Source organism: Strigops habroptila, chromosome 4 (genome assembly GCF_004027225.2).
Source record: "Strigops habroptila isolate Jane chromosome 4, bStrHab1.2.pri, whole genome shotgun sequence".
NCBI classification, from domain to species: Eukaryota; Metazoa; Chordata; class Aves; order Psittaciformes; family Psittacidae; genus Strigops; species Strigops habroptila.
The window spans coordinates 1,002,349-1,030,104 of NC_046358.1; the positions used below are offsets into that span (position 1 = coordinate 1,002,349).

The window sequence follows — 27,756 nt, forward strand, 5'->3', positions numbered from 1 at the left end:
GTGCTTAAAAGGTTAACACAAAGATCTATCCACAAAACCTCCCATAAAACCTGCAAACAGATTTAGACTTGAGTGAGATCTCTGAGAGATGCTCGATCCAGTCAGGAAGTGCAGCCCTTGCAAAAGTAAACAGAACACTTGCATTGAGAAGCAAAAATTGAAGCATGTATCTTTTTCACTCATGACAATCTACTTTTTATCATCCATGAGAGCATAGTCCAAGTAGAATCACTCAAGTTGTCTTCAAGTGTCCAGGAAGTCCCGTGTGGTTTGGAAAACAGCCACCAAATGAGGGGGTTTTGTATCCAGCAGCCACAACCAATTCCCAGTAAGGCAGAAGCACTCCAGCACAGACACTAAATCAAGTCTTTTGAAACCAGCTGACAGGAACGTTTAATATGACAGAGTTGCTACTAAAATACAACTTTATTAATGAAACACCAATTAAAAGACCAACTAAATGTAGGTCAAAGACGTTTCAGAGACTGTGGTGTGAACTAGGTATTAAACACATTCTTAAACTATACAGAAAGGGGAGGAGGCAGTTGTGACAACCAATTTCCTCTGGCAAACTGGTCAGACACGGACCAGTTCATGTAGCAGGCTTAGGAGGTTACCTATGCAGTAATGCAACATCAACAGTCTTTAGCAAGTCCCATGGGGAAGCATTGCAGATCCAGCTACAATCACTGTTCACGCTTGGAAGAAAATAAATAAGTTAACAACAAATTCCTCTCTCAAAATGCATTTGTCCTCTAGGAAATCCCAGGAAGTTCTCCAAGAGTTTCTCCCAGTTCAGCTAAGGATTCACAAAGTCGTCCTTGGAAGCTGCTGTCAAACATGTCACTTATTTCCTCTCTTAACTCCCTCAGCAGAGGCACTGTGGACTTACCATCTGCATTCACAATTCTTCCCAAAAGTTTACTCCAGAAATCACTGTCAAAAGTCCTGAAACAAACAGAGCAGTGAAACAGGATGACACATGTCAAGGTTTCCATTTGTATTCAGCACTAAACATCCTTGGAGAAGGAAGGCTGAAATAATAATTTCACTCATATGAGTAAATGTAAAGGAAAACGAGGAATGTGTTGTTAAGTTTATACATGTGAGCCCCTTTTCTCTTTCTCCAGTAGGATTCTGGATAGTAACTAGACAGGCTGTGCCACAGGGGTATCAGAACCAGTGGTTTTGGTTACCTCTTCTAGTATATCTGACCACTATCACCTACACACTTTTAATTTAAAGGAGTTAATCAAGAGCGCTCTTTAAACCAACAAAGTTGGCAGACTCCTTTCATGAATAAGGGATAGAGATAATAAGGGGTAGAGGTACCCCATTTGGAAGCTAAGTTCATAGGTCAATATTAAAAGGAAAGCTGCAAGAGAAAACAAGAAAGTAAAGGGGTTTACAGCCTGTTTTACTGTCTTTATTCCCTGCCTTCCATCTGCCAGAGCTCTCATAGAGATAACATTTCAAAGGCAATTAACAGTAATAAATCCCCTCTCCCATATACCCACACAACTGCAATAGAAAGGTTAAGTGACTCATTACAGTATGAAAAGTATCAGAAAAGTGATATCAGAGCTAACCCTTTGTTCTTCAGTCTCACACTGAAGTCCATAGACCACACTGCTGCTGACTGCTGAAGCGCTTTCCTCCCTCAAGCTAGGAGTCACAGTGGCTTTTGAAGCAGTTATCTGCCTCTGCTGTATGTGACTCACAGACACAGCAGCAGCCACAGTCTCAGAAGGAATCTGGCCTGAACTATTAACTCTTCTATTTTCTAAAATAATGAAGTCATATAGAATCTAACCAAGAAACTAAAACATGCGGAACTTGAGGCCGTTTTCGTCATGGATTTAGACAAGTAAGAGGCATAGCAGAGGAGGTTAAAGATTGGTAAAGATGTTGCAGGAGTTACGAGTGGCAAAAGCCCTAAAAATTCAAACACAGCTTCTACATAGTACCTCACATAAGCCTCCACAGATGAAGTTTCCTAAAATAATATAGTGAAAATACAAACACTTCTGGAACTGAAAAACCCCCAAATCCATTATTTAGCAATGGCAAGATGCTAAAACCTCCTCCCTTGAAAAACAGTTTGTCAGTCTTACAGCAGTACTTAAAGATGAAAAGAGAAACTTCATCATAATTCACATTCTACCTTTCCAGAAGTCCTTACTACAGTGTTTAAGTGCTTGCATTCATTCCATCAGTGGGTTCTGCTTTACTGAGTGCTTTTAGAAGAACTATTTTGTGCTTTGCCTTGCAATTCCCCACTGCTTTGGTATTTTGTTGAACTGGTGGTAAAATTAATGGCTCTACCAGTCATTCTTCTATCTTTAAATGTGTTCAATACTTAAAAATAATTAAGTCTCTTTTGAAAAGCTTTCCCAAGATAAGATGGTCATGGCTGTTGCATTTAACACCAGTCAGCCTTCTAGTAAAAAGCCTTCTTTCTACGTGTCACTGCCTAAATTCTCATACCATTCTTCTAAGAGAGTTATCCTGTCAATATAACCTTCAAAAAATCCCCCAACAAACCTAAACCAACCCCTAAAGAAACAAAAGAAAAGTCCAAACCACTTTCCAAGTCACTTCTAGAACTTTAGCAGAAGGGATATTAGTAACATGATCTTTACAAAAGGAAAGTATAATTACTAAAAGCAACAGGAAAATGAATCCTGTGTCTCTATGGGCGTTGCAAGTGTCACTGTATAGAAAGGATAAAGCACAAGAGTATTATCCATCAGCTGACTCTTCTCACAGGGAAGTGCTTCATTGTGCAGCCCCTTCTGGGGGAGGAAGATTCCTGCAGCAGGGAACTTGCTTGTCAGAGATTGAGAGTTTATTGAAAGCTTCAAACTGACTGGAGAAAATGTCATTTAATAAGAACCAGACACACTGAAAGATCTGTGTGTGGAGGGGAAAAAAAAGATTCAGTGCAGATGCCTTATTCTCACATAAAGAAATGCCTCATTTACACTGATACGAGACTTCAGTACAACATGTAGCTAAAGCACCTGTACAAACAGGTCTTGGATTTCTTGATATTGAAAAAGAACTAAAGAAGATGAATATTAAGCCTATCACACTTTCAGAAGTGAAGTGGAAGACAGGATGGAAAATGGAAATTCCTTATTTGTACTCTCAACTCCAAAGCAAAGTCACAGAGTGACATACTGGAGGGAGCAATGAGCCATTAGAACCTCGTTCCAGCCACATAGAACTCATGCCCAGGCTCTGCCTTCTTCCTCCTTTGGCTCCTCTAGTCCTTCTCCGGTCTTACTCCCCTTCTACCCAAGTCTCCCTCCAAGTTCTACCTTTTCCCAGGATCCTTCTCCTTTCAATACAGTGTCCCCACCTTGGACTGGAATTCCTTTCCAACTGACACCTCCCCTATCCTTCCAAACTCAGACTTACTATACATGCTACTCAGCTCCTCCTGCTCCAGTTATCCAGGCTATTTTTCCCATACCCACATCCTGATCAGGTCCCCAACACCCTGTTCCTACCTTCTCAACTCAGGCCTTGTGTGGCTACATCTGCAGTAGCTCAATGTAATCACTTGTAGAATTAAATAAATAATATTTAAAGTTAAAGGCAACTCCAACCAGAGTTAGTTTGGGCCCTCTGTCCCAAATATCATCAACACCTGATCATGTTCTGATGGAAATTAATACACAGGAGCCCTATTTTCAGTGCAGGTCAGATTTACATAGCTCAGAGATACGGAATGTTAGTTTATCTGTCAACAGAGAACAAAAGCCTTCCAAAGTACCTTTCAAAGAGTCACCTACTATTATGACCCATTAGTCTCCATCAATGATTTAGTTGCCTTTTCTTTAGTATTTCCAAAACAAAGGTGGTATAAGATACATATTTACTGCCAATCTATAAATCATTGATATTCATCTCTCCAGAGAACAACCACCCTTGGTGATTTTGTTCTTCACAGTTTAGTCCTGTAAGTTGATCTGAATCAAAACCAAAAGCTACCAGGTAAAGTACAGCACGTGTAGTAAGTGTGCAACAGAAACCTATTAGAGCCTTTTAACTACTCGTAGTAGTAGAAAAATACATGGCCAGTAAAGAAAAAAGCATTTTTCCCCTGTGCACAGCTGAAGATGAGATGTTTCTTCAAAGACTGAATACAACAAACTAGGAGGTGGAAGCAGTGCAGGTTGGTGGGGAACTGGACAACTCCCTGACTGGCAGTAGGTTTTCTTCAAGCAATGGTTATAAGAAGCACATCCACATAGTGAGTGTAGCTGATATGCCATGATCCTGAATGCAGAAATGCATCAAGTAGCTTCTGGAATGAGAAGAGAGTGTTCTGGAAAATCCTTATGAAATGCTAAGGCAGAAAATGCTGCAGGATGTGACTAACAAAATGAACAAGCATTTAGTCTAAGAACAAACAAAGGTGAGATGAAGGCAGAGTAGCCTTACAGCCAAAACATGTGACTAAAGAAGAGCAGCAGAAATTAATACCCGAGGACAAAGAGCAGCTTCCAAAAAGAAATTTCTTGCATATGCATCTTAAATTATAAACTAAGTATTTAAATTATTTTCCTTCTTGTGCATTTATGCTGTTTCTGCAACTGTTACAGACTGAACCCTGGCATCAGTGTCTTTGTAGCCCTTCAATATAGCCTAAAGTGAAAAAAGCAGAAACACAAAATAATCTCCATTTCTAAAGCAACATGCTCATGTAATTTTTTCCTCCTTACCACCCAGCCACTTATAAACTTCTCCAAGCTTGGTCTAACAAGTGAAACCAGACTAAAGCAGGCTGGTCTGAAAGGATAGAAAAAAACAAAGTAGTATTACCTGGACTGTTAGGCCCAGAGTCAGCTTAAAATTGTCTCCTACACAGCGCTAAGGCTGCTATACAATGAACACATCTAATAGCTTCAAATTTTAAGCCCCCACAAAACTAATGCTTTTGGCAACAGCACTAAGTTCAGTGTTCTGAGCTTTGTAAAGCGAAGGAAGTCAGAAGTCTGTTCTTTCCCAGCAGCCTCCTCTGCAAAAGGACTTACTTTGATACATTTTGGCTGATTTTCCAGATGGAATTCTCGTGATAGACCTGGATATGATCCCCAAACAGCATCAAATGGACTATATCTGCAATGGCAACCAAGTCCACCTGCAATTACAACAAACGTCAGGGTTTCTCTTTATTCAGTATTTATTGATCAGAGTTTTTCTGTAAAGGAAACATAGAAACTAAGATGTGCTGCTAAATACACACTCACCTGGTATGGAAGAGCACTTTTTGCCAGAAGCTGTTGTCCATGAGGGGTCTGGGATATGGGAAAGCTGTTGGACAAGCTTACTCGAGACTGCAATCTCAAATCCAGACTGTGAGAGAAATCCACTATCTTCAGAGCTCTCATCATCTCTTCATTAGCAAATGGATCACAGATCCTGAGCAGAGGGAGCAAATGAAGCATAAGACAACCCAACCAAGTTTATGAAATTCAATGTAAGAGTGTAGCGCAGGCGAGGCTTAGCCATGTCAATGCTCCCCTCTGATGGTTAGCTTAAGAACTACGGCTGAAGGGACTAACCCAAGATGGGGAACCAGGTGGCAGCCTGAAGCTTAGAGATGATGATGGTGTCTCCAAAGCAAGCAATGAGAAACACTAAAGGATTAAGGATGCTGCTGCTTGGACATCTGTCACAGTTATCCAAAACATAGTTGGTGGAATGGAACAGCATAATGTTTAGCACCTCTCCCTCTCCTTCAAGATCTCCAAACGCTTTATGCAAGAAAGAATTAAGCTTCATAATACTTTCATAGACCTTCCCTAGTCCCCACGCTAGGGAGGACAACAGGAAGGGCAGTGAGGAGTACCTGTATAGATGACAGTGCACTGCACTTACACTGTGCGCTTGTCCCAGGATAGGTTATGCATTATCCTAACTTTTTGCCAGTTTAGTTTGGTTTGTATTCACCACAGAGAAATCCAGCAGGAGATATTCAAGACCATCAGCCACTGTTAGATCAGTGACTTCCAAAAGAAGACCCTGAGGGATGTGCAAGACAGTCCATTGGGGTGTGGGAAGAAAGTATTAGAAGTTCAGTAGTACATGTGTGTAATTTATAAATTAATTATATATATGTATTTTATATATATAATGAATTATATAAATAAAATATACTATAAGTAAAATATATTGGTATGCATGTTAGATGACTGTAATTTCAAGTTACTAGCTATTTTTAATCTATCAGTGAAGACTAAGAACAATGAATTTCTTCTAATGGAATTCTATCTGAATCATTAGACATTAAAAGTTCCTGTCTTCCCACGCTTAGTTCACAGATCACATTCCAAGGGATATGTGACTTTGATAACATACTATGGGAAATTGCTTGGAGAAGAAAATTAGATCTAGCTTGTAACTAGGTGTTACAAGCTGGACTGTAGTGGAACGTAAGCAATCTGCTGAGGAGAGTGTCTGGATATTCCAGTCCCACCTGCCCTTTGTCTTCTAATTTCCTGGGTTTCAGCTGCATAAAACCAGAAGGGAAGTTATTTACCAACATCCAGTACGTTGCTAAAGTAGAAACTTGAGAACACAGGCAATAGCAAAAGCATTTTCTCAGTGTTTTTACAACATGGTTTATAATACTTCTACAGATACACACATGAAAAAAGGTTTATTCCTAAGCAAAGTGTTTTCACTGTTTTCAGAACACACTGAGCCTAAAAACCTGACTGCAATAGCAGTACCCCAACGAAAGAGAAGTTACAACAGCACAAGAGCAGTAGCAAAAGCGAGTATTAGATCTCCTCCCATATTCATCCAAAGAGACAAACCTGTCTCCCAGAAAGAACACATCTGGACTGAGATCTCCATGGACAATCTCTGCTTTGTGGAGCTTCTCTACCACACCCAGAAGATTATAAACAACCAGAAGGATAAATTCCTCTGTGATGGTCTTACAGCCACGGATAACATCCTGAAAGGAAGGAATAAACATGTATCTATTATGCCTTAGTTTAAGTGAAATATTTATAGCTCACCTTTTTTTCCTTACTCATCTGTACAGAGATAACAGTCCTACCCTGAATTCAGTATAATCAGATTTTGCCTATGATCAGCCCAGCCAGAATTAGAAACAGAATGAGCTCTTAGGAAACATGATTATTCAGAAGTGGACAAAAGATCAGGAGGGGACTGAAATCACTATCTAATTTGTATCCTACTTATATGCAGCAATTCAAAAGAGACTTGCTTTATTTAAAATGTAAATCCTTCAGCAAGACACTAAATGCTACAACCTTACTATAGCAGACTGGAAGTCACGGATAAATGTCAAGTTAAACAAGAGTTTTAGGTGCAACCCTTGTTGTGGAATAACATGTGGTTCTTGGCTCAGGTTGTTTATCACTCATGAATAAAGAAAATGTGAAAAATTGGTTCAAGTTTGTCTCTGAAGCACAGGATCCATGAATGAGAAACCAGCTCCAACTAAGGCTGTAATGGACACTCCTAAATTGTATATAGATAAAGCACAAACCAGAGGCTCTAGATTGCAGGATTAGAGCTATCTTCAGCAACGAGCATAATGACAAACACAATTCACTAATGGTACCTATGCAAGAGTTCACATCATCTACAACTGCACTTTGTTTGGCTGTACCGACCCCAAGCGTGAAGCGATTGATATCCCTGTGCAAAACAGCACAGCCATCCTGGAACAGGTAACAGCAGCAGTTCTCACTGAAGTTCTGGTCAAAGTCAGCATTCAAACGCTCTTGTAACTGAAGGGTGATATAAAAATCCCAAGGTATGGGCTGAGAATACACCTAGAAGAAGGTACAGAAGAAGAACATTTATTTTGGGGATAGAGTGAAAATTGCTCGTCTTCATATTCTTCTTTTTTCCTCCTCACTTTGTCAAAGATGACATTTTCCACAGTCAGAAACATTTAATCTATATAAACAATGAGAAAGAGGACTTGAAGTAGCAAACTTCGTGCATGGAATTCAGAAATTAAGACCAAACTTACTACATTTTACTTTATATTGGCTGAGATTTTAACATTTCACACTTCTTGTATAACAACCATCATGTGTTACCTTTATTGCAAATCCCTTTGCATCCAACTGTGGAATGTTAGCTGGAATGGCAAAAAACATCTTGTATTCTTCCTTGGTCCAATATTCCCATTTGATGCAGTATGTGTCATTCCCTATTATGAAAGTTTACATTCATGAGCTGTCATAGCAGACACACATACCCAGGATGCTCAAGTTATTCCCCAGCTACACCACATAAAACAAGTGAGGGTGAATGTGAAGCATATTTCAAACCAAGCAGAACACAAATAGATCCCCTGCACTGTGGTTCTGCCATACCCACCTAGCTCAACATCTTTCTCAAGCTCCATGACAGGCAGAGGGCCAGTTTCCAGGTGGAAATAGGGAGAAGCAGTCAATGATTCTGGCACAGGATCTAAAAGCTTCTTACACTGTTCAGTGTTCCACAGGATCTGAGTTGCATCGTCACCTACTAAAGACAATTAATAGAAAGAGATGAGCTGAAACCAGGTGTTGAGGCTCTGTGGTGATTATATCTGTCAAGAAAAAGTAACTCGAGTATTGGAACCTTTCTATCTGCATACTGATTTACTGCATCACCTTCCAGCAAGTCAATTCATCTCTTTCCAATAGCTTCTTGTTCTGTGAAGTGAGCATAATGCTCATCTCTGAAACTACGTTACTATCTCCTCATGAGGTCTCAAGGATTCTACTCTGGTGTCATGCAAAATGTGTGTTTCACAAGAGGAAGCTCTGATTTCTATTAGGTAAGTCTGCTCAGCCATAGCAGAATTCAAACCCATCTGGCAAATGAACACTCCTTTTGTAGAGTCTTTGTCCAGAGCAAGTGATCAGTTTGTGATTTTTAAATGAAGAGATTTATTAAAACTCACTCCTTTGAATACAGCAGGGATTTATATTAGAAAAGGAAAACAAAGTAGGACTCCAACTTTGCTGCTTACTGAAATAATAAGAATCTATTGGCTTTTACCTCATGGAAGGCACATAAAATAATTGTATGTACATCTGGGTTTATTTTTCTACATAATAGACAGGACAGATAAAATCCTTCAATAGATGAGTTCATCTGTACAAGGTGGCCTGAAAAAAGTGTTTCTCTCAAATAATGAGGCAGAGAGAACCACAGCAGAACTAGATGGCTTCTGCCTTCCTCTCCTAAAAACTATGACCAGTAATGGCTGACGGCATTTCAAGCTCTCACAGTACAAAGGTGAGAATCAGAGTGTCATTACCTACTCCTCTATTTCTTTGAAAATCACTGCAGTAAGATATTGCTCAGGAGGTAATTCCATGAAAGTAGATCCAGAAAACACTGTAGGTTGAAGGCTAAATAGGTGTTCCAATATTTTATCATCCCAAATCTTTGAAATTACTGGCATATTTTACAGGAATAAGTTGACAGACATCTGAAGTCGTTTTTCTGCTCTACGGAGCATTAAGGAGTCCTCAGTAGAATCACTACATCCAGACTGACAACTGGATGTTGTGCAGAAAGCAAGTTCAAAAAGCAACAGAATGATCAAAAGTTTAGGAAAAGACCATTAAAACATCTGAAAAAATGCTTTTTTCCAAAAAGAATCTGTAAAGATTCTTCATTTTGCTCTAAAGATCAGAGCATATGATAAAGAAAATGAGTGTAAGATCTATCCAAAGTACTTCAGCTGTATCAGTGACAAGACTATTCTCCTAATCATATTTTCATTCCAGGTCTCAAGCACGCTTCATCAGATGCACAATTCTAATCAAAATATCATAAACCAAAATCAAAGGAGTTAAAGCAGGTGAAACACCTTGAAAACCATCATTCAATGCAAACCTAATTCTACAGGCCAGGTTTTGAAAGCTTTCTGTGACCATTCCTGTTCTAACTGTAATATAAAGATTTATAAGAGAGAAAAACAAAGGTCTTGGGCTAGAAAAAGGAAAAAAAAAAAAAGACATTAACTATTTAAATACCAGTATTGTTTTCCTTCAATAGGAAAAAGAAACATGCTGCAAAGCAGCGCAATGGTTTACAGCAAAGTTGAGAATGTAAATTTAAAGCCAAGCACTTTCACTAGAACTTAAATTCATATTCACCTTTTTTAACGTGGCACTTACCAGGAGAACACAGTGTGATTACAGAGAAAACAATCGAGACAAAACAAAGCTGTCCTAGAAGTTCTCACTAACGTCCAGTCACAGAATCATAGAATTGTTTAGGTTCAAAAAGACCTTTGAGATAGTCATGTTCAACCATAAACCAGCTGTGTCAAGGACACCAATAACCCATGTCCCCAAGAGCCACATCCACATGTCTTTTAATCCACCCCCCCAGGGACGGTGACTCCAGCACTGCCCTGGGCAGCCTGTTCCAGTGCTTGACAACACTTTCGGGGAAGGAATTATTCCTAATCTCCAGTCTAAACCCACCCTGGTGCAGCTTGAGGCTGTTTTCTCTTGTGCCATCCCTTGTTCCTTGGGTGAAGAGACCAACCCCACCTTACTACAACCTCCTGTCAGGCAGTTGTAGAGAGCGATAAGGTCCCCCCTGAACCTTGTCTTCTCCAGTCCAAATTTTTCACTTCAGAATTTGACCTCATTACTCCTACACACCTCCAACTTTAATACCTTAAATAACTTCATCACCTAAATATTTATCATCTTTTGGACGTAACTTTTTTTTATACATAACTTTTGCTCAGTGTACACCTCACTACTAGACAAGGGACAGTGTACACCTCCCTCTGACAAGGGACACAAGTTCAGTTACAAGTCAAACACACAGCGAAATACACAGAAAGCAGAGCAGAATATACTAAGTACAGAAAAAGCACCATAGTTTAGTGACAGTTGCAAGTTCTTTGTTGTGAGTGCAACTCAGTTTAGTACTAACCAGTCGTGTTTTCACTGATCCCTCCAGAATCAGCAGTCGTTTCAGCAGGCAAGCTCTGGGCAAGTTCCAGTTTCTGAGGGATATGCAGGTATTTCATAGTAGATATTTGTGTAACAGAGGAAAGAGATGATCCTGAGGAGACAGAACCACCTGACGAGTGAGTATCCTCCAGGCTTGCTTCCATGATTGGGCTGTAAACGAAGGCATCAGTTAATCAGATTTGCAGAAGATACAGTGTCCAGACAACACCAACCTCATGATCCTGAAAGGATACAGTGCAGCCCATGACTCCTTTCTAGCACAAAGAAGTCCTTTCCCATTCTAGTCCTTTCCCATTCTGGAAAACCAATAGTTATGTCAGAGCTTCATTTTAGCTGATTGTTTACACTCAGAATCTTAGTCTACAGATGAATTTTATCTTCTCTTCCATTAAATATGACTGCTACAACAGGAGAAATACTGTTTCTTACTCCACTACCAAAATTCAGACCTACAGTGCTTTTAAAGCAGTGGAGAGTTGGGTGGGAAATAACTCCTGCTCTTTTTTTCTAATTATAATCAGGGAACCTGCCAAGTAAGCAAACACCTTCAGCATGGTCTATGTGTGTACATACCAAGAGCTAGCAAATCAAACTGTTCTAAATTGAGAAAACCCCACACAATGGATGCTTTTTTCTTTACAGTAAGAAGCAGGAAGTTGTTTGACAGGTTTTTTCCTTCTCTCCAGCTTTTCTCCTCTGTAGAAGTTAAGCCATGATCACCAGATGCATTTTATACACCAAAATAACTACAGAAGCATACAACCAGAAAAGGAACTGATGAGTCTACTTTTAATCTCTGGTTCCAAAGACAGAATGTGTTTATTAATTTCTTTGCAATTTCTTTGGTAGGAAAACCATGGAGTTAAGTCCTGCAGCAGTAATGCTAGAAAGCCAAGTACGTTTGCTATTGCCTCTTAAATCTGCTTGAGGCAAAATGGACCATGAGCTAGAGAAATGACTGTCCTCACCATATCCTGATCTCTTCAGAAAATTGTTTCCTCAACAACAGAATAGTAAAAGCACAACCAAAGACAGGAAAAGGGGCTTAAGATACTTTACTGTTACTTACCTCAGTTTATTTACACATAGAGCTTCACTGTACACTCCCTCGCACACCAGCATTTCTTGATTTGGGGGTGTGCTCTTAGCTTCTGGGCAGTTTTCCTTCAGGACACTCTGGGAGAAACCAGGATCTGGGATTCTCTGAGCTACCACCCCATGAAAGGGTGTTGAAGCCAGATGGGCAGCCCTAACAAAGTCACACGTGTCTTCTGGGTTGGCACAAATGGTTTGGTTCTTGTAGGAGCCTGTCACAATTGCATCTTCAGCCAAAGGTTCAATTCCATTCAGCTCATCCTGAAAAAAGTAGGAAGAGACAGTGAAAAGCCTGTAGACTTTATGTCAAATTTTCTTTTCATTTAAAAGCTGAACATTTCTCTCCCCTTTCTTCCACCCCACCACCTTTCAACACGAATCTGACACTCAAACTAATTACACCCTGACTGTAATTGCACATTTTTTCTCCAAATAGAAAGAGTAGCTTTGTTACCCTCGAGAGCACTGCAGAGCTGCTATGAACTGCTAAAGGCTACTTAGTATCTACTACTGCAGAAGTGTATTTCAGTTCAATTACAAGCTCATTATTAGAATCATAGAATCAGCTAGGTTGGAAAAGACCTTTAAGATCAAGTCCAACCATTAAAATATTTACTAAAATGTTGGGCATCAAAGACACACAGAACTTGTAAAGCAGAATCATACAGTTATCCGGACTGACTCTAGAACTAACACGATTGGTGTATTGGCCACCTTAAATCCTAATAAAACCAGGAAGCTTCCAACATAATCTTAACATCACCCAATTCAAGTATTGCCATGCCAGACAGAAGCTGCACATCCTTGCTTGTGGCACATCATGTCAGCCCAGCCAATCTCATTCAGTTCAACAGTAGAACATTCTATGTTGGATTCTCTGTGCCAGGAAATCTGCTATAGGGGAAACTGTTTCCTTACACTGGCTTCTGGTGACACGTTTTCATTGGCAGTTAGAGAATCTGAAGGTTTACGAACAGCAAGAGGGCGCCGGGCACTTTTCTGTGCATGATCTGCAGAACAACTAAGATAAAGTTACATTCCATTAAATATTTATCAGAGCAGCTTCTGATCTTCAACAGAGATTCTCAAGAGTTTAAGTCTACCAACAATTTCAATCTATCGCTTTTTACTACAGAAATATCAGTAATGTGTAATAAGTAAAGCTTTCCAGAATGAAGAGAGTTTACATAGCAGCTTAAATAGTTATAGACTGAAAAGGAACAACAGGAGAGTATTTCCTCATCATGGACTTCCCAAGCAGAGTCATGAAATGAAACAACATAAACAAAAAAGCCACCCCACATCCACATAAGAAACTGTACAGTATTTCAGCTGCCACACAAAGTGGTTTGATACTTCAGCTTCCCTCCCTTTGAAATCTAAATTTTGAATAACTCTACCTTATATTCTGATTTGTCAAAGTAGAGGATTCATCAAATATGGTGAAAAATGTAGAAGGATCTTGTGGGGGAAGAAGACCTACATCTGTAAAGGAAAACCAGGAGGTTCTATTAAATCACAGGATCATAAAATCATAGAATCATGGAATGGTTTGGGTTGGAAAGGACTTTAAGATCATCCAGTTCCAACCCCCTGCCAGGGGCAGGAACACCCTCACACTAGACCAAATCAACAGGGTTTCCACAACCATGTATCCAATGCTACTAAAAACATTTAATACACAGTCCTAAAAATACCAGTCCTAGCAGGATGTTACAGAACTGACATTAAAAAAAGCCCTATTTAAAAAGGCTGGGTTTTGTCATGTTAATGAACCCCACTTTCACCACCATGTTGTGTTAGCTAGCTTGCTATTTTGACAACATGCTTCAGAATTTGTACCTTTCTTCCCAAGGTTGGCTTTATCCTTTTGCAGCTCCTGTTCATCCTCAGAGTCTAAAAGCACCCTTTCCCTTTGTGTGTCCGGGCATACATCAGGAGGCTGGATAACCTCTGTCAACAGTAACAGTAGTCAAGTTGGGTCAAAAGCAAAACTTCTTCAGCACACACCCTCCCCAACAAAACTGAACGTGTAATTTCTGATTTTAATCCTCTACCAAATCTTCTGAGGTAAAAGGAGGACTTAAGATAATATCAAGCTTAATGTTAATGTTAAACTCTTCTACAGATTTTAGTGAGGCTGCATATGTCAAAGTGCGAAGAAAGCTCCTCAGCTATTCAAAGAAAAAAGCTCTTCTGCTTGAAAGTCCTTCCAAAGAGTGACCTCAGATGCTCAGTCTTCTGCCAAATACAATTAAAGGTACCACTAGAACATTCTCGTTTTCATTCTTCTAATCCACCTAAACTTTTGGTTTTAGTTTGTTCCAATCTTGCTATTCATACAGAAGAGCAATCCCTTTAACATGGCCTTCTCCTTAATGGTAAAAAATGTAAATACTTACCCTCAGAACAAGATGGTTTACGGAGTTGAGTATCTTCAGAAACCTGGAATTCACTGTGAAAGAGGCACAAAGTTGTTTCTTACATTTTACACGCCTTCACAAAACAGAAGTGAACTTTGTAAAAGGCAAGGCAAGCTCACACTGCTACTTGTGAGTTAAGATCCCTCAGATAAATAATAGAAAAATACATAAAGACAGATTACAGATCCTGGTTACAGGCTGATGCCCAGGGTGATATTGCATTCTGCCTGCAGAAACAGGCTGTTAGGGATCCATGTTACTCATAATCACAAATTTTCTCATTGCTGGCAAAAAAAATCCTGTATTACCTTTGCAACTGAGGCTGTTTCTCCCCAACTTCTGTTGCACTGGAAGAAGTAAATCCTTGCAGTCCCAAAGGTGGGGAAGGTTCAGTTAACTCTGTTAGCTATAGAAATAAAAGGATATTTTGGTTCCAGAGTGATGGAACTGCCATGTAACAAGGTTCCAAGAACATTGTGCTAACTCTGTGTAGGCTGTTAAAGCCCTGGTGATCTTCAGCAATTTTTATTTGTACTTAATTTACTTGCACGAAAAAAAAAAAGTCAATTCTTCTGCTTAGTGTAGTTAAAATGCATATTTTTACTCTTTGCCATTTAAAACTTTCATGGGAGACTTTAGTTATACTGCAACTAAGACATATGTAAGCAGTTACACAGCTTATATTAAATTCATGCTTTGTATTTCATGGTTTAAAATGTTTTCTACTAAGGCATTGTTTTGGAAATGAGAGAAGAGAGAGAGAAAGAGAACATGACTTATTAGCCCAACTGATGAAGTTGGGAAAAGAAAAAGCTTTAAATGATTAACTTTTACTTGTTATTTGCAAGCTATAAGAAAACTGGGGTTTAAACACTACCTAGCAATGACAAACTGAAGTATACTTGCTTGAAAGATATTCTGCTCAAGACTGGGTGGCACAGAGAAGGGAAAAAAAATAAGCCAACACATAACAAGGCATATGGCCACGAAGGTGCTGCGAGGGCTGGAGCAGCTCTGCTCTGGAGCCAGGCTGAGAGAGCTGGGCTGGGGCAGCCTGGAGAGGAGAAGGCTCCTGAAGGGGAGACCTTAGAGCAGCTCCAGTGCCTAAAGGGGCTCCAGGAAACCTGGAGAGGGGCTTTGGACAAGGGCCTGTAGGGACAGGCCAAGGGGAATGGCTTTAACCTGCCAGAGGAGAGATTGAGATGAGCTCTTAGGCAGAAGTTCTTCCCTGTGAGGGTGCTGAGGCGCTGGCACAGGGTGCCCAGAGAAGCTATGGCTGCCCCATCCCTGGCAGTGTTCAAGGCCAGGCTGGACACAGGGGCTTGGAGGAACCTGCTCTAGTGGAAGGTGTCCCTGCCCGTGGCAGGGGGTTGGAGCTGGAGGAGCTTTAAGGTCCCTTCAACACAAACCATTCTATAATTCTATGATACTACTGTGTATAAAGCTTGGAGATGAATCAGACATGGCTTTGTGTACTGGTCTTGACTAGGGCAGTTAAATTTTCTTCATAGTAGCTGTTATGGTGCTATGGTTTGACCAAAGCAAATGTTGATGACACACTGGTGTTTCAGCTGTTGCTGAGCAGTGCTTATGGAGCATCAAGGTCTTCTCCCATCGAGGAGGCTGGGAGTGCACAACAAGCTGGGAGGGTCCACAGCTTGGACAGCTGAGCCCAAGTGACCAAAGGGATATTCCATACTGTATCACATCATGGTCAGCAATAAAATCCAGAGGAAGGCGGGGATGTTCAGAATTATGGCATTTGGCTTCCCAAGTAACCATTACCCATGATGAAACCCTGCTTTTTTTCCCTGGACATGATTGAACATATGGCTGCAGTGGGAAGCAGTGAATGAACTTCTTATTCTGCTTTGCTTGCATGCACAGTTTTCAGCTTACTTCTTGAACTGTCCTCATCTCAATCAATGAGTTTTCTCACTTTTACCTTTCCAATTTTCTCCCCCATCCCACTGAGGGGGAGTGAGCAAGTGGCTGGGTGATGCTTAGTTACCTGCTGGGATTACCCACACCACTTTGCAACCCTTCACTTCTTTCCCTAGTTCCAGCTTCTCTCCAGGCTTCTCTTGCACTACAAATTCCCTATGTAGAAGGAGGCAACCCATGAAGAGAGTTTAAGAAAGAGCAACTTGCTCTTAAGCACTTAGCATACCTTTACTTACCAAAATTCAGAACTTTATATCTTAGCATAAGGTACCTTATCCAGTTGTTAAATAACTTAATAATACTTGTAACAGTGCAAAACTCAAAGTCTTTGATTTACATTCCTATAGTGAAAGGATAGGGCTTGGGGACAAGTGGGGGAGGAGAAAGTAATTACTTCTGAGCATTTATTTTCTAGGTGATGTATGTGTACACCACACTGAAGCACCCTTTCAAGAGTTTAAGAAGTGTGAGCCAAAGAGAAATATCAGATATTGTTCCTCCTTTGGTACTTTTACTTAAGAGTAGCTATTTAGAAAAGAACAGTTAAATGAGGGCAATACCTGTTCACATGGTTGCTGCTGCTCGTCACCTTCTTTCTTCTTTAACTTCTTCTCCAGCTCCTCAATTTTCCTTTGTATTTCATCCATCTCCTGTGTTATGGCCTGCATCTCCTCTGTGGAAGAAAAGCTTATATGGCACAACACATTTCACATGCCATCTGTGGCTAAAGCCTAAATTACATTTAAAGGTGCTAAACATTCTGGTTTCTTTCCCTGTTTCACATTTATATGTAAAGCTGTCAGACATGTTACTTCCTCTACACCTCAGAGAGTTAAGTAACTGTCCCAGTAGAGAAGGAAAAGCAGCTACAGTAAGAGACTGTTACCATAAAAGTCAGTCATAGAAACTCTCTAAGACTCAACGTGGAGGTTTAGAAAGCAGCATTCTTTATTGCAGTGCCGGGCGCACACACAAATCGTTTCGCAAAGGTGAGCCCACCCAACTGCAGCTGTATATTCAGCATACTCGTGCATATTCATAGCTTTTCCAGGAACTAATTATAATAATTGCATTCTAATTACACATGCACTTTCTTGCTGAGTGAGGGTCTCTGGTGGTCACCATCAGTCTTCCTCAGTGTGTTTACTGCATGGCCTCAGTGCTTGCACACGCTCACAAGGTCCTAGCACCGAGTTAGCAGCTGGTATGTCCTTGCTTCTGTTCTGTTCCAGTCTCGCTCCATGTTGGGCATCACTCTGCTATCTTGAAGGCTGACATCCTTGGTCTTATTTAGTATCTCTTTAGTTATCAGTCCCATGATGTTCCTTCCCCATCAGGTGAACATTCCTTTCCCTCTACGTGTTAGCAAGTTGGAACAGTTTGCTGTATTCTACTGTGTTAGTTTAAAGACACACACACTATTGCTAGTTTAAACCTACAATTTATCAGCTTTATGCTGATAGCAGTGAGTCCAACTTTACAATTTCACCCCAGAATGTTTTATGTCATCCCATTTGAAGCATACCTTCAGCTTTCTTTTTTGCTTTCTTTCTGTAGATTTCAGCTCGGATCTCCTCCAAAGAAAACTCTTCAACTCCAGCATAAACTTTATCTTTACAGTACATCATCATCTCTTTCTTCTCTTGAGTATCCTGCTGATGATTCTGCACTCGCTGCAGAGGGTCCTCCTCTTTCTCAGGTTTGCGAGCACTTAACACCCGGTTTATGCTGGGTTCAATTTTGCAGGGAGTCCTGAAAACACACACTTATTACTTTATGTACCTCAGTGTAAGACAGAAAAGCAAGCATAGGAGAGATGAAAACAGCTGACTTCAGAAGCTAGCTGTAGGATAGTGTGAAGACATTCTTTACTGTTGATAGAAAAAGCAAACAAGAAAAATGGAATGATGGCACTTAAAAGACCAACTCAGAATTGTGTCATAAAAACAAACCCATAAATAAAAATCAAACCCAAACCAAAGCGTTAGTAAGGCCCAGTCAAGAACAAGCAAAGTTCTTCTGATCCTCCTAATTGCTGCGCACTCTGGAGCGGGAGCTATGTTTACTTTAGCTCCACTGATTTGTGTGACTACCCACGCAACACATCCCTGATCATCCCACAAAACAGTAGTGGGGTGAGGGGAAGAAACAGCGGGAGAGGCTGAGAGAGCTGGGCTGGGGCAGCCTGGAGAAGAGAAGCCTCCTGAAGGGGAGACCTTAGAGCAGCTCCAGTGCCTAAAGGGGCTCCAGGAAACCTGGAGAGGGGCTTTGGACAAGGGCCTGTAGGGACAGGCCAAGGGGAATGGCTTTAACCTGCCAGAGGGGAGATTGAGATGAGCTCTGAGGCAGAAGCTCTTCCCTGTGAGGGTGCTGAGGTGCTGGCACAGGGTGCCCAGAGAAGCTGTGGCTGCCCCATCCCTGGCAGTGTTCAAGGCCAGGTTGGACACAGGGGCTTGGAGCAACCTGCTCTAGTGGAAGGTGTCCCTGCCTGGGGCAGGGGGTTGGAACTGGGTGAGCTTTAAGATCCCTTCCAACACAACCCAGTCTGGGATTCTATCATTCCATGACTTAAAAATTGAAGATCTTAGACTAGTCTAAGCCTGGCATTTCACATTAAGAAAAAAAGAGAAGATTTAAGATGCAATATGGGGGGGAATATTTGCATGCTGAGCCACAGAAATTAAGTGCCTCGTTACAAAAACGCAAACACACACTAAAAGCCCATCACTGTACAGTGGAAGGAATCATTAGCAGTCAACGCCTTAGCTTGAAAGTGCTTTCCAAAAGTGCTACAGCAAATTTCAGGAGACAGGAACCGGAATTTGTAGTTTTATAGATACCAGTAATCCAGATGGCTCCAACAGTTATCTGTACCTCGATAAAAGATGATCTAAATAGCTGACCTTAAAAATGTGTTAAATGTGGTTTGGGTAAATACTTAGAAGAAAACACAGTGCACAGTTCCAAGACACCTGGTTTTGTGTGTGAAGGGACTCACAACTCTAAACTACTGGTGAGATTATGAGGCAAGTGGGTGCTCCTAATGGCTGGGTGTTTTAAAGCTTTTCTTGTGTGAGTGAGGGTTTATTACCAAGATCATCCCAGGCTCCTTTTAACCAATCTCCGATGACAACTGATGGCATGATTTGCATCATGTTTACAGCTTCAATTCAACACTTTCAGATTTGATTTGGTGACCACGGGGCATCATGAGTAAATGCATTCAAAGGCAGAAAAATAAGCTGCTTTTAAACTTTCAGCTACATGGATAAGCTAGATGCAAACTCTCTGCTCAAGTTTCTTCCAGCTAATTTAGCATCATGCTCACAGTTCCCACCCACTCCTTCCTTTTCCCTGGTATAAAGGTGCTGCCTTCTGTAAGTAGTAATTCTTCATCTGAGACCAGCTTGTCAAGAGATTCAAGTCTATGGCATCACTGACTTTCAGGAGTAAGAAAGTGTTTTAGCTTAGACAGAAACTTATTTTACATATTCTTAAACTGTAATATGGCATGTTCTTGGCCAGAGCTATTCTGCAGTCCACATGCAGCATACAACACCCACACAGAAAATCCATGCTGTTAGCCACCTTGCACTGTTCTTTGATTATATACAATGCAGAGGCATGAAAGCTGGCTGTAATAGCAAACATTCTTTTCCATTTCTGCCTTAGGAAGAGCCTGTGTGTTCTATAGCCATCACCAGCCACAGAAAAAGGTGAGCAGATTTGAAAATAAGCTGTTTCCTCTGCTCTAACACAGAGCAACCCCATCTCCTGGGATTTATCAGCATTTCAGTGAGCACTGCACAAGCAGGAAGGGAATTTCAGGCAAACCAGCACACTCGTCCATGACCTAAGCAATACTGTTGTCATGGAAACTTGGAGAGCTTGTTTCAGAATAAAACTCTGGATAGATGTGAGTGGAAAGTACAGGAAAACGGCAATAAGCCTCTCTCACTTTGGGGCTGCTTTCATAGCAAACAGCATCCTAAGAGAGGTAACAGTGTTTTCATGTAAACACACCAAGTTAAGCTATTAAACTAATCAGCATATATAAATATGATCTAGGTTCCCACATAATGAGCAGCAATAGTCAAATCATAGAATCCCAGACTGGTTTGTGTTGGAAAGAATCTTAAAGCTCATCCAGTTCCAACCCCCTGCCACAGGCAGGGACGCCTTCCACTAGAGCAGCTTCCTCCAAGCCCCTGTGTCCAACCTGGCCTTGAACACTGCCAGGGATGGGGCAGCCACAGCTTCTCTGGGCACCCTGTGCCAGCGCCTCAGCACCCTCACAGGGAAGAGCTTCTGCCTCAGAGCTCATCTCAATCTCCCCTCTGGCAGGTTAAAGCCATTCCCCTTGGCCTGTCCCTACAGGCCCTTGTCCAAAGCCCCTCTCCAGGTTTCCTGGAGCCCCTTTAGGCACTGGAGCTGCTCTAAGGTCTCCCCTTCAGGAGCCTTCTCTTCTCCAGGCTGCCCCAGCCCAGCTCTCTCAGCCTGGCTCCAGAGCAGAGCTGCTCCAGCCCTTGCAGCATCTCTGTGTCCTCCTCTGGCCTCGCTCCAGCAGCTCCACGTCCCTCTTGTGCTGTTGCCCCAGAGCTGGATCAGGACTGCAGGGGGGATCTTCCCAGAGCACAGTAGAGGGGCAGGATCCCCTCCCTGACCTGCTGCTCATACTCTGGGGGTGCAGCCCAGCACATAGGGGGGTTCTGGGCTGTAAGCACCCACTGCCAGGGCATGGGGAGCTTCCCATGTTCTTATGCATCCTCTACTGAAGCCTCTGCCATGAGGCTAAAGCACAAAGCTTCCAGGTTGAAAGATTTTTAAACTCTTGTACATCTAGAGGCTTGACTACTTGGCAAAACAAGTCAGAAGTTTTCAAAGCAGCTTTGATAATCTCAAATGCAATCCCCATTGCAAACTGAAGCAAAGACTCACATGACTTGTAGCTGAGCTGACTCTTCCACATACGGGGTGAAACTGGGCAGTGGGTAGGACACTTCTGGACCAGAATTCACACTGCTGCGGGGACGCTGGGAAAGGAAAAGTCGATGTTAACAGCTGAAAGATTCATCTTTAGACTTGACATTCTTCTATACTCTGAATCTCCCTTTCCCCAGGGTTTGGCTCTTTTGTAGGTTTTGTTATTTGAGAAAAATTAAACCTGATAGACTTTTCCAAGGTTAATTCTCCTCAGATACAGACCATCAGCTGAATACTAGCACCTAAAGAAGCAAGACACAAGCCTCCTGCATGTCCTCATCAGTACCTAGTTTGTGTTTCTGAAGGAATGCTGGTCAAGCTGAGTATTCTGGTTGTTCCTCTTGTCTTGTTTTCCAGAAATGCTATAGTCCTCATTTTTCAGCCACGACTGCCCCAATTCTGTGACACTATTCCTTCTGCTGGCCACCAAGAACCTCCAGACTTCTCAGTTTTCCTCTCAGAGGCCATTCCAACACCACAAAACCCCCTTAACTTCTGAGGTCCATTATTTGAGAGAAGAATGATAGAATTTAGTGTGCCAACATGCTGCTCTCATCTGCCTGTTTGAAATTCCCCTAGGCCCTTAAGCAGAAGTTACATGCTGGGATATTTCACAAACTGACTTTTCTCCACCAGTTTTCAAACTATTCACTTGGCCATCTTCACACTGGCAGTAAAAGAGAAGCCTCTTTCCTCTGTGCAGCTTTCAGTATCTCAAAGCGTTCACAAAAGGTTATTCTTTCACTGTAACAGAAGCCAGAATGAGCACCACGCTTCAGTGAAGAGGCATTAAGCAGCCTCAACTATCTGCTAGTTAGAGATCTATTTTATTTTTAATTAAATCTAACAAATTTCATTAAAGGGGGAATGGAGACAACTCTAAGGACAGACATTAAAAGAATATGGAAGAATTTGGGGACCAGAATGAATGTGTTCAGCAGCCCAACAAAAGGCAACTGATTAATAATTCCTCCACCTCATTCTTAGCTAAACTAGACCTGTCACTTACTGAACTTTCTCATTCACTTCATCAAATTGCTTTGTATCTGGTAGTAATTATTCCCAGAGTTTCCACGAATTTCAACCTATCTGCCTCCCTCTCCTCATCCTCTTTTTTGTTTCTAAGCTTCACTTATAACAACTTCTATACTGAGAAGTCTTAAAACATTTTTCATCATCTGACTACTTTCTGTTCTTCTCTAATCTACAAAGAGCAGGGGAACACTGGGGGTTGCCTAAGAGCCTATGCAGCAAGTGATTTTATAGGATTCATTTCTTTCAGATAACATCTTGGATCGCTTCTCTAGAACAGCTTAAACACTTCTAGCACAGCTGTTTCTTTTCATGTCTCCAGCACCATCTTAAACCATTGAAACCTACTTTTGCCATCCTGCTAGCAGGATAAATATTCCATTGATACAGTAGTTCCTCAATTCCTTTGATCTCCACTCTTCTGTTTTCCTTGCATGCACTTCAAAACGGACGTGCAGAATGCTGTACATGCCTTATTTTCATACGAAGAGGCAACAAGTTCTTCCTTCAGGTTGTATTTTAGATAGCAATTTAACTCTCGCTCTTCCTTGTTCCAGAATTCACTAGTGCCTGGCTTCTCTCCCTTTCTTTGGCTAGTGTTTTCCCTCTTACATTTATTCCTTTTCTTCCCTCCAAACAGTTTGGCAGACCATCCCTACCAATTACCTTTTGTTAGCAAGGATTATAATTTCTTGAATTAATAACTCTAGAGAGGTTTTTAAACTTATTCTAGCAAGATCAGCTTGCTAAGCTTGAATAGGTTACACATAGCCAGAGACTCTTTAGAAGGAAGCTAGGAGGATCTGCAGTTACAAACAGACACAAACCCCAAGCAAGGAAGAAGATGACTTTTGTCTCAGGGATCAGAAGTCATCAGCTTACACACACATTCCTCCTTTTTGCCACTTTGAGACTCCTTACCCTGCCAGAGTTCCAAGGGCCTGCACTCAATTCATTCTCCTTGGCCCTTGGTGCTGGAGGTGCTGTCCATGGCTGTGGTGTAAGAACAGGAATCTCAGGTCCAGAAGCTGAATTTTCATCAAACACAGCAAATCCTGGATTATTGGAAAGCTGCTGAGAAGCTGGAGTCTGGAAGCTTCTGGTTTGGTTTGTGGCTATAAGCAAAAAGATATATGCAAATTAACTTTTAACTATCACACTCAAGTGCAAGTCCCACAACAGAGACATGTAACTCTCCCAATAATATGTTGCTTCAGCAACTGAGTATACCTCTAAGTGCATCTCCTACACGGCTGATTGGGGCTCTCACTTTTTTCTTCCCCCTGCCTTTTAGATCTGCCAGTGAGGTTCTCTGAGGTTCTGCAGTTCCCAGCAGACCTGTCTCTTTTTCATCAGAAGTCTCCTCAAGCCCCAGTAATGTCTGCCGAGAAACACGGGTCTGAAACTGCCTGAGAGAGATATTGGAAGAGTCAGCATTAACTTCACTGTACCAGGGATCCATGGAAGCACATAAAACTTCTTCCTTTTAGCTAGAAGCTTACCTGTGATGGGACTGGAGTCTGTCCAAAGGCTCAGCCTTGCGCTGAAGGCCCTCCTGGAATATCAGATCTGCTTTCTTAAAGCTTCCTCTAGCCTCCAGTACTTCTGCCCATGTGATGTAGAGCAGTGCCAGTGTTGTGCCAATTTCCTGGCTGTGGAGGTAACTGTACAAATCCAAGGGCTCATTACAGTAATTTCCCTGAAACAAGTGAAGTATTTCAGTAATTGGACCTCAAGAGATTCCAATTTCAATACAAGTCTTACAGGAGCAGCTGTAAGGTCAGGACACACACAGCGCGCAGGGCTAAGGAAAGGGATTCAATAGGAGAACAGTAGCAAGAAAAACCTCTGACTGTCTGTATGTCTTTGTCAATGTTATTACTAACCCCTTAATTTTAGCCTACATAGTTGAAGTCAGTCATTTCTTAGATCAATTTTTATCTGATATAATTCAATGATTGAACTACATCATCTTAGGATTCCTAATAGTTATTTTAGCTTTAGATAAAGTACAACATATTATTTCTTAGCAGTTTTGGAACTGGTAAATCAGCCCAGGAAGCTAAGCCTGGAGAAAGGCTGCTTGAAGACAAGAACAACAAAAACTAAAGCAATGGAGAGACAGGGCAAGACTAGAACACACTCAGCTTGGTTTTGCTTAAACACAGGATGTGGATACGAGACAGAAGTTAAAATAACTCATAGGACAGATATAGCATCTAAAATGGATCTTTAAATCACTTTTCTCCTTTAATAACCAAGCTCTACCCATTCACACCAGCTTTCCAAAACAAAATTTGTGGAGTTTCTAGCTGTCCAAACTGAATGACCCTAAAAAGGACTGAAGATCCCATTGAAAATGAGAAGTGGAATTCAGGAGCAGGTAATGCTTGCAGATACTTCTGATACTTAACTAGTTGTACAACATACACTTTGACTCTGCTGTTACAAAAAACAGCTTAACTGCGTACAAATGACATAATACCAAGAAAAAGCAGCACCCAAGATATTAACAAAACACTTACAAACTTGAGCCAGAGGTTAAGATAACGGGGATCTTTGTAGTATCGCTTCTGTTCATTGAGAGCTTTCACTGCCCTTTCCAGTATTGCTGCCAGATTACTCTCCTTTCCACCCTGGGGGAAGGTTTGCTCTGTCCACTTTATGTACCTACAGATGGGACATATAAACGGGAAGTCAGTTCTGAATAAGATACAAGGCTTCTCTTTCTGTGCAACACATGGAGATTTAGAAAAACAATCAGGCATAGTAGTGAAACACAACATAAAAAGCCTGTTATAAAATCTTATTAAACTAGAATATTTTTCCCAAACTTTTACAAGGATATCTGACCTTTCTATTCATTCTTCTGAAATAAAAGGCAACTCACCGGTCCCAGACATCCAGTGGATCATCTCCAGAGTAAAACCGGATTTCTGATTCAAACTCCCTAGAGAAATAAACATGAATACAATAAATACAGGTGTATGGCTGCAGAGACGTTTTCTACTCTGTAAACTAAGACCCTCACTCTCACTTATACCCCTTTCTAGGTCTATTAATAAAGAAGAGTTAGCTTGGCTTATTTAGGCTTGAGCTTTCCCTGAGACCAAAAGAATCAAAAAAATAAGCTTTTGCACCCTTCTTCAAAACAAAAGTGCTGGGAAATGTATCATTATTTAACAAGAGCAGATATGTATCTTTCCAAAGGTTATTTCCAAGAATTTCTACTACCCCAAAGCTTATATGGTCTCCCTTGACAAAATGTTTGCTCTGTTATGAAGTGTTATTAGTAGACATATATTGTGAAGTTTAATTTTTGCAAGAAACATGTAAGTATAAAAGGAGGTTGGAACACACACACAGATGGATGGAAAAGCCTGATGATAGACAACTACAGAACTATAACAGAGAGCACTACTAAGACACATCTAAGTGGGCACACTGGCAGTCACCATCTGGTCTCATTCTTCAACTCCAGCGTATCATTCCATCCCTACAACATGATGACTTCTCCCTCAGGAAGCACATCAAGACAGAAACCACCTTGCAGTTTGAGTTAGACAAGAACAGTAGCTTTCCTTTAGCACAGGCTTTGAATTGATTCAGGCAGTTCCTTCTTACTGGAAGGCTCTGCTCAATCATCTCATCTCACAAACCTGAATCAAGTTGGACAAACCTTCTTGCAGATCCCAGTAAACTAACAATTCCATGGCTTTCTTTGAAAAATACATCCAATTGCAGCTGACAAGTGTTCACAAATCCTGCTGACTGCACAGGAAATCACCTAGATGGTTCAGTATGACAAGCACCAGTGCTTCCAATTCTGACGACACAGTACAGACTCAACTATAGACTCTTCAAAGTCAACTTGGCCTTGCAGGACATGCAAATTTGAGGATCAGCCAATACAAACGTAACTGAATAGGTTTGGGATATAGGACACCCTCTGAACTCATACAGTTGTATCCATGGAATACTGTGCAAGGCAGACCAGACCCAAGCTGACTTTGCCCATTCAGGTATCTTTGCAATCCAGAGAAAACATACAGAGATACCTGCATTTTGCCTGTGTTCTGATAGTAGGAACTATTTATGTCCTGAGAAATACTCTGCTAGAATACATTATTGTAAGAAACACAAAAACATAATCTCCTCCTTGTAACCCTTAAGCATTTTAACTAATAAGTACACTTAAAAGTACACAGCTGGAATTCCCTAGTGTTTGCTGTTTGAATGCTCTGTTACAAACCTTCTAATAGTAGTCTGTACTGTATAACATCCACAGCAAGTAGCCCTGGAGTGTGATAGTAGCACAGACATCAGTTACTAAACTTCAGGTTTTATGCTTTTTTTAATGCCTATGAGATTAGTAGAGTTAAATAAGACATTTAAAACACGAGGAGGAAGCAGGAAGATAAGGGGAAAGGTGTCAAAACCCGGCTCACTGTTTTTTGAGCTGAACAGCAGTGTGGATGGAGGTCTCCTGCTGAGCCAGGGCTTCCTGCAAGGTGGACATGACACGGCCCTGCCGAAGGGGCTGCACATTCTCCTTGCTGAGCTCCCACTCATCGCTGCAGTCCTGTGACATGACAACCTCTGCTTTGAACTCTGCGTTAAGGACAAAAACAATACGGGATTGAGTCATTAGGTAGGATACCAACCCGAAATCCGTTAGATCTGGCCTTCATTAGCCGATCCACCACACTCTTTCTGTGTAGCCATCAGCGCACCATTCAGGTTCCCAACTTTTAGAGGAAATTGGGCGCTTAATTCCCCTCCATGGGAACTACATGGAACAAGACTAAGCACTTCTTCGCACCCAAGAATCTCAGGCAGGTGATGTTAGCAGCAAAGGATACTAAGATTAAACAGTTTCCCTCCCCACTTGCTTGCTCCTTTCCCTCCCCGAGGCTTCCACCCCCTCTGAGGCTGGCGAGCGGCGCCCCGGCAGCACCGTAAACAGAGTCTGACCCTTCCCGCTCTTCACCTACGAGTAGTTGCAGCGGGCCAGTAGTACAGGCGAGTGTTGACCTTGCGGTGAGCCGATGCCCCGCGGGAATAAGGAGTGCGGCGGGGACTCTCCCCCACCGCGTGCAGGCTGCCCGTTAGCACAGAGCGTGAGGAGAAGCCGTTCGCTACGCGGCTCCAGATCAGCGGCTCGCCGCTGCGACTCACCCTCCGCTCCTCTGCCCTCAGCCCGCGCGCGAACCCCGCGCAGTAACGGCAAAACGGGCATCAGCCCCCTTCAAAATTCAAACTCCCAACCGCCGCCAGCCTCC

At 41.6% G+C, this 27,756-nt stretch overlaps 1 protein-coding gene across 1 annotated transcript; it reads right to left on the reverse strand.

Moving 5' to 3' along the window:
* Positions 1 to 368: 368 nt before the first annotated feature.
* Positions 369 to 27,683, reverse strand: BUB1B (BUB1 mitotic checkpoint serine/threonine kinase B). Its single transcript, XM_030483590.1, has 24 exons — positions 27,465 to 27,683; positions 26,923 to 27,085; positions 25,365 to 25,424; positions 25,000 to 25,144; positions 23,977 to 24,173; positions 23,705 to 23,883; positions 23,396 to 23,589; positions 21,398 to 21,492; positions 17,985 to 18,211; positions 17,020 to 17,132; positions 14,824 to 14,921; positions 14,495 to 14,547; positions 13,935 to 14,045; positions 13,493 to 13,577; positions 13,011 to 13,113; positions 12,067 to 12,353; positions 10,957 to 11,147; positions 8,383 to 8,532; positions 8,100 to 8,212; positions 7,665 to 7,826; positions 6,834 to 6,976; positions 5,262 to 5,433; positions 5,046 to 5,152; positions 369 to 948 (listed from the first exon to the last, which is right to left on the reverse strand). Exons 2-24 carry the CDS (start codon positions 27,063 to 27,065, stop codon positions 756 to 758), a joined length of 3,321 nt encoding a protein of 1,106 aa, XP_030339450.1. The 5' UTR covers positions 27,066 to 27,085; positions 27,465 to 27,683; the 3' UTR covers positions 369 to 755.
* Between the last annotated feature and the right edge of the window lie 73 nt (positions 27,684 to 27,756).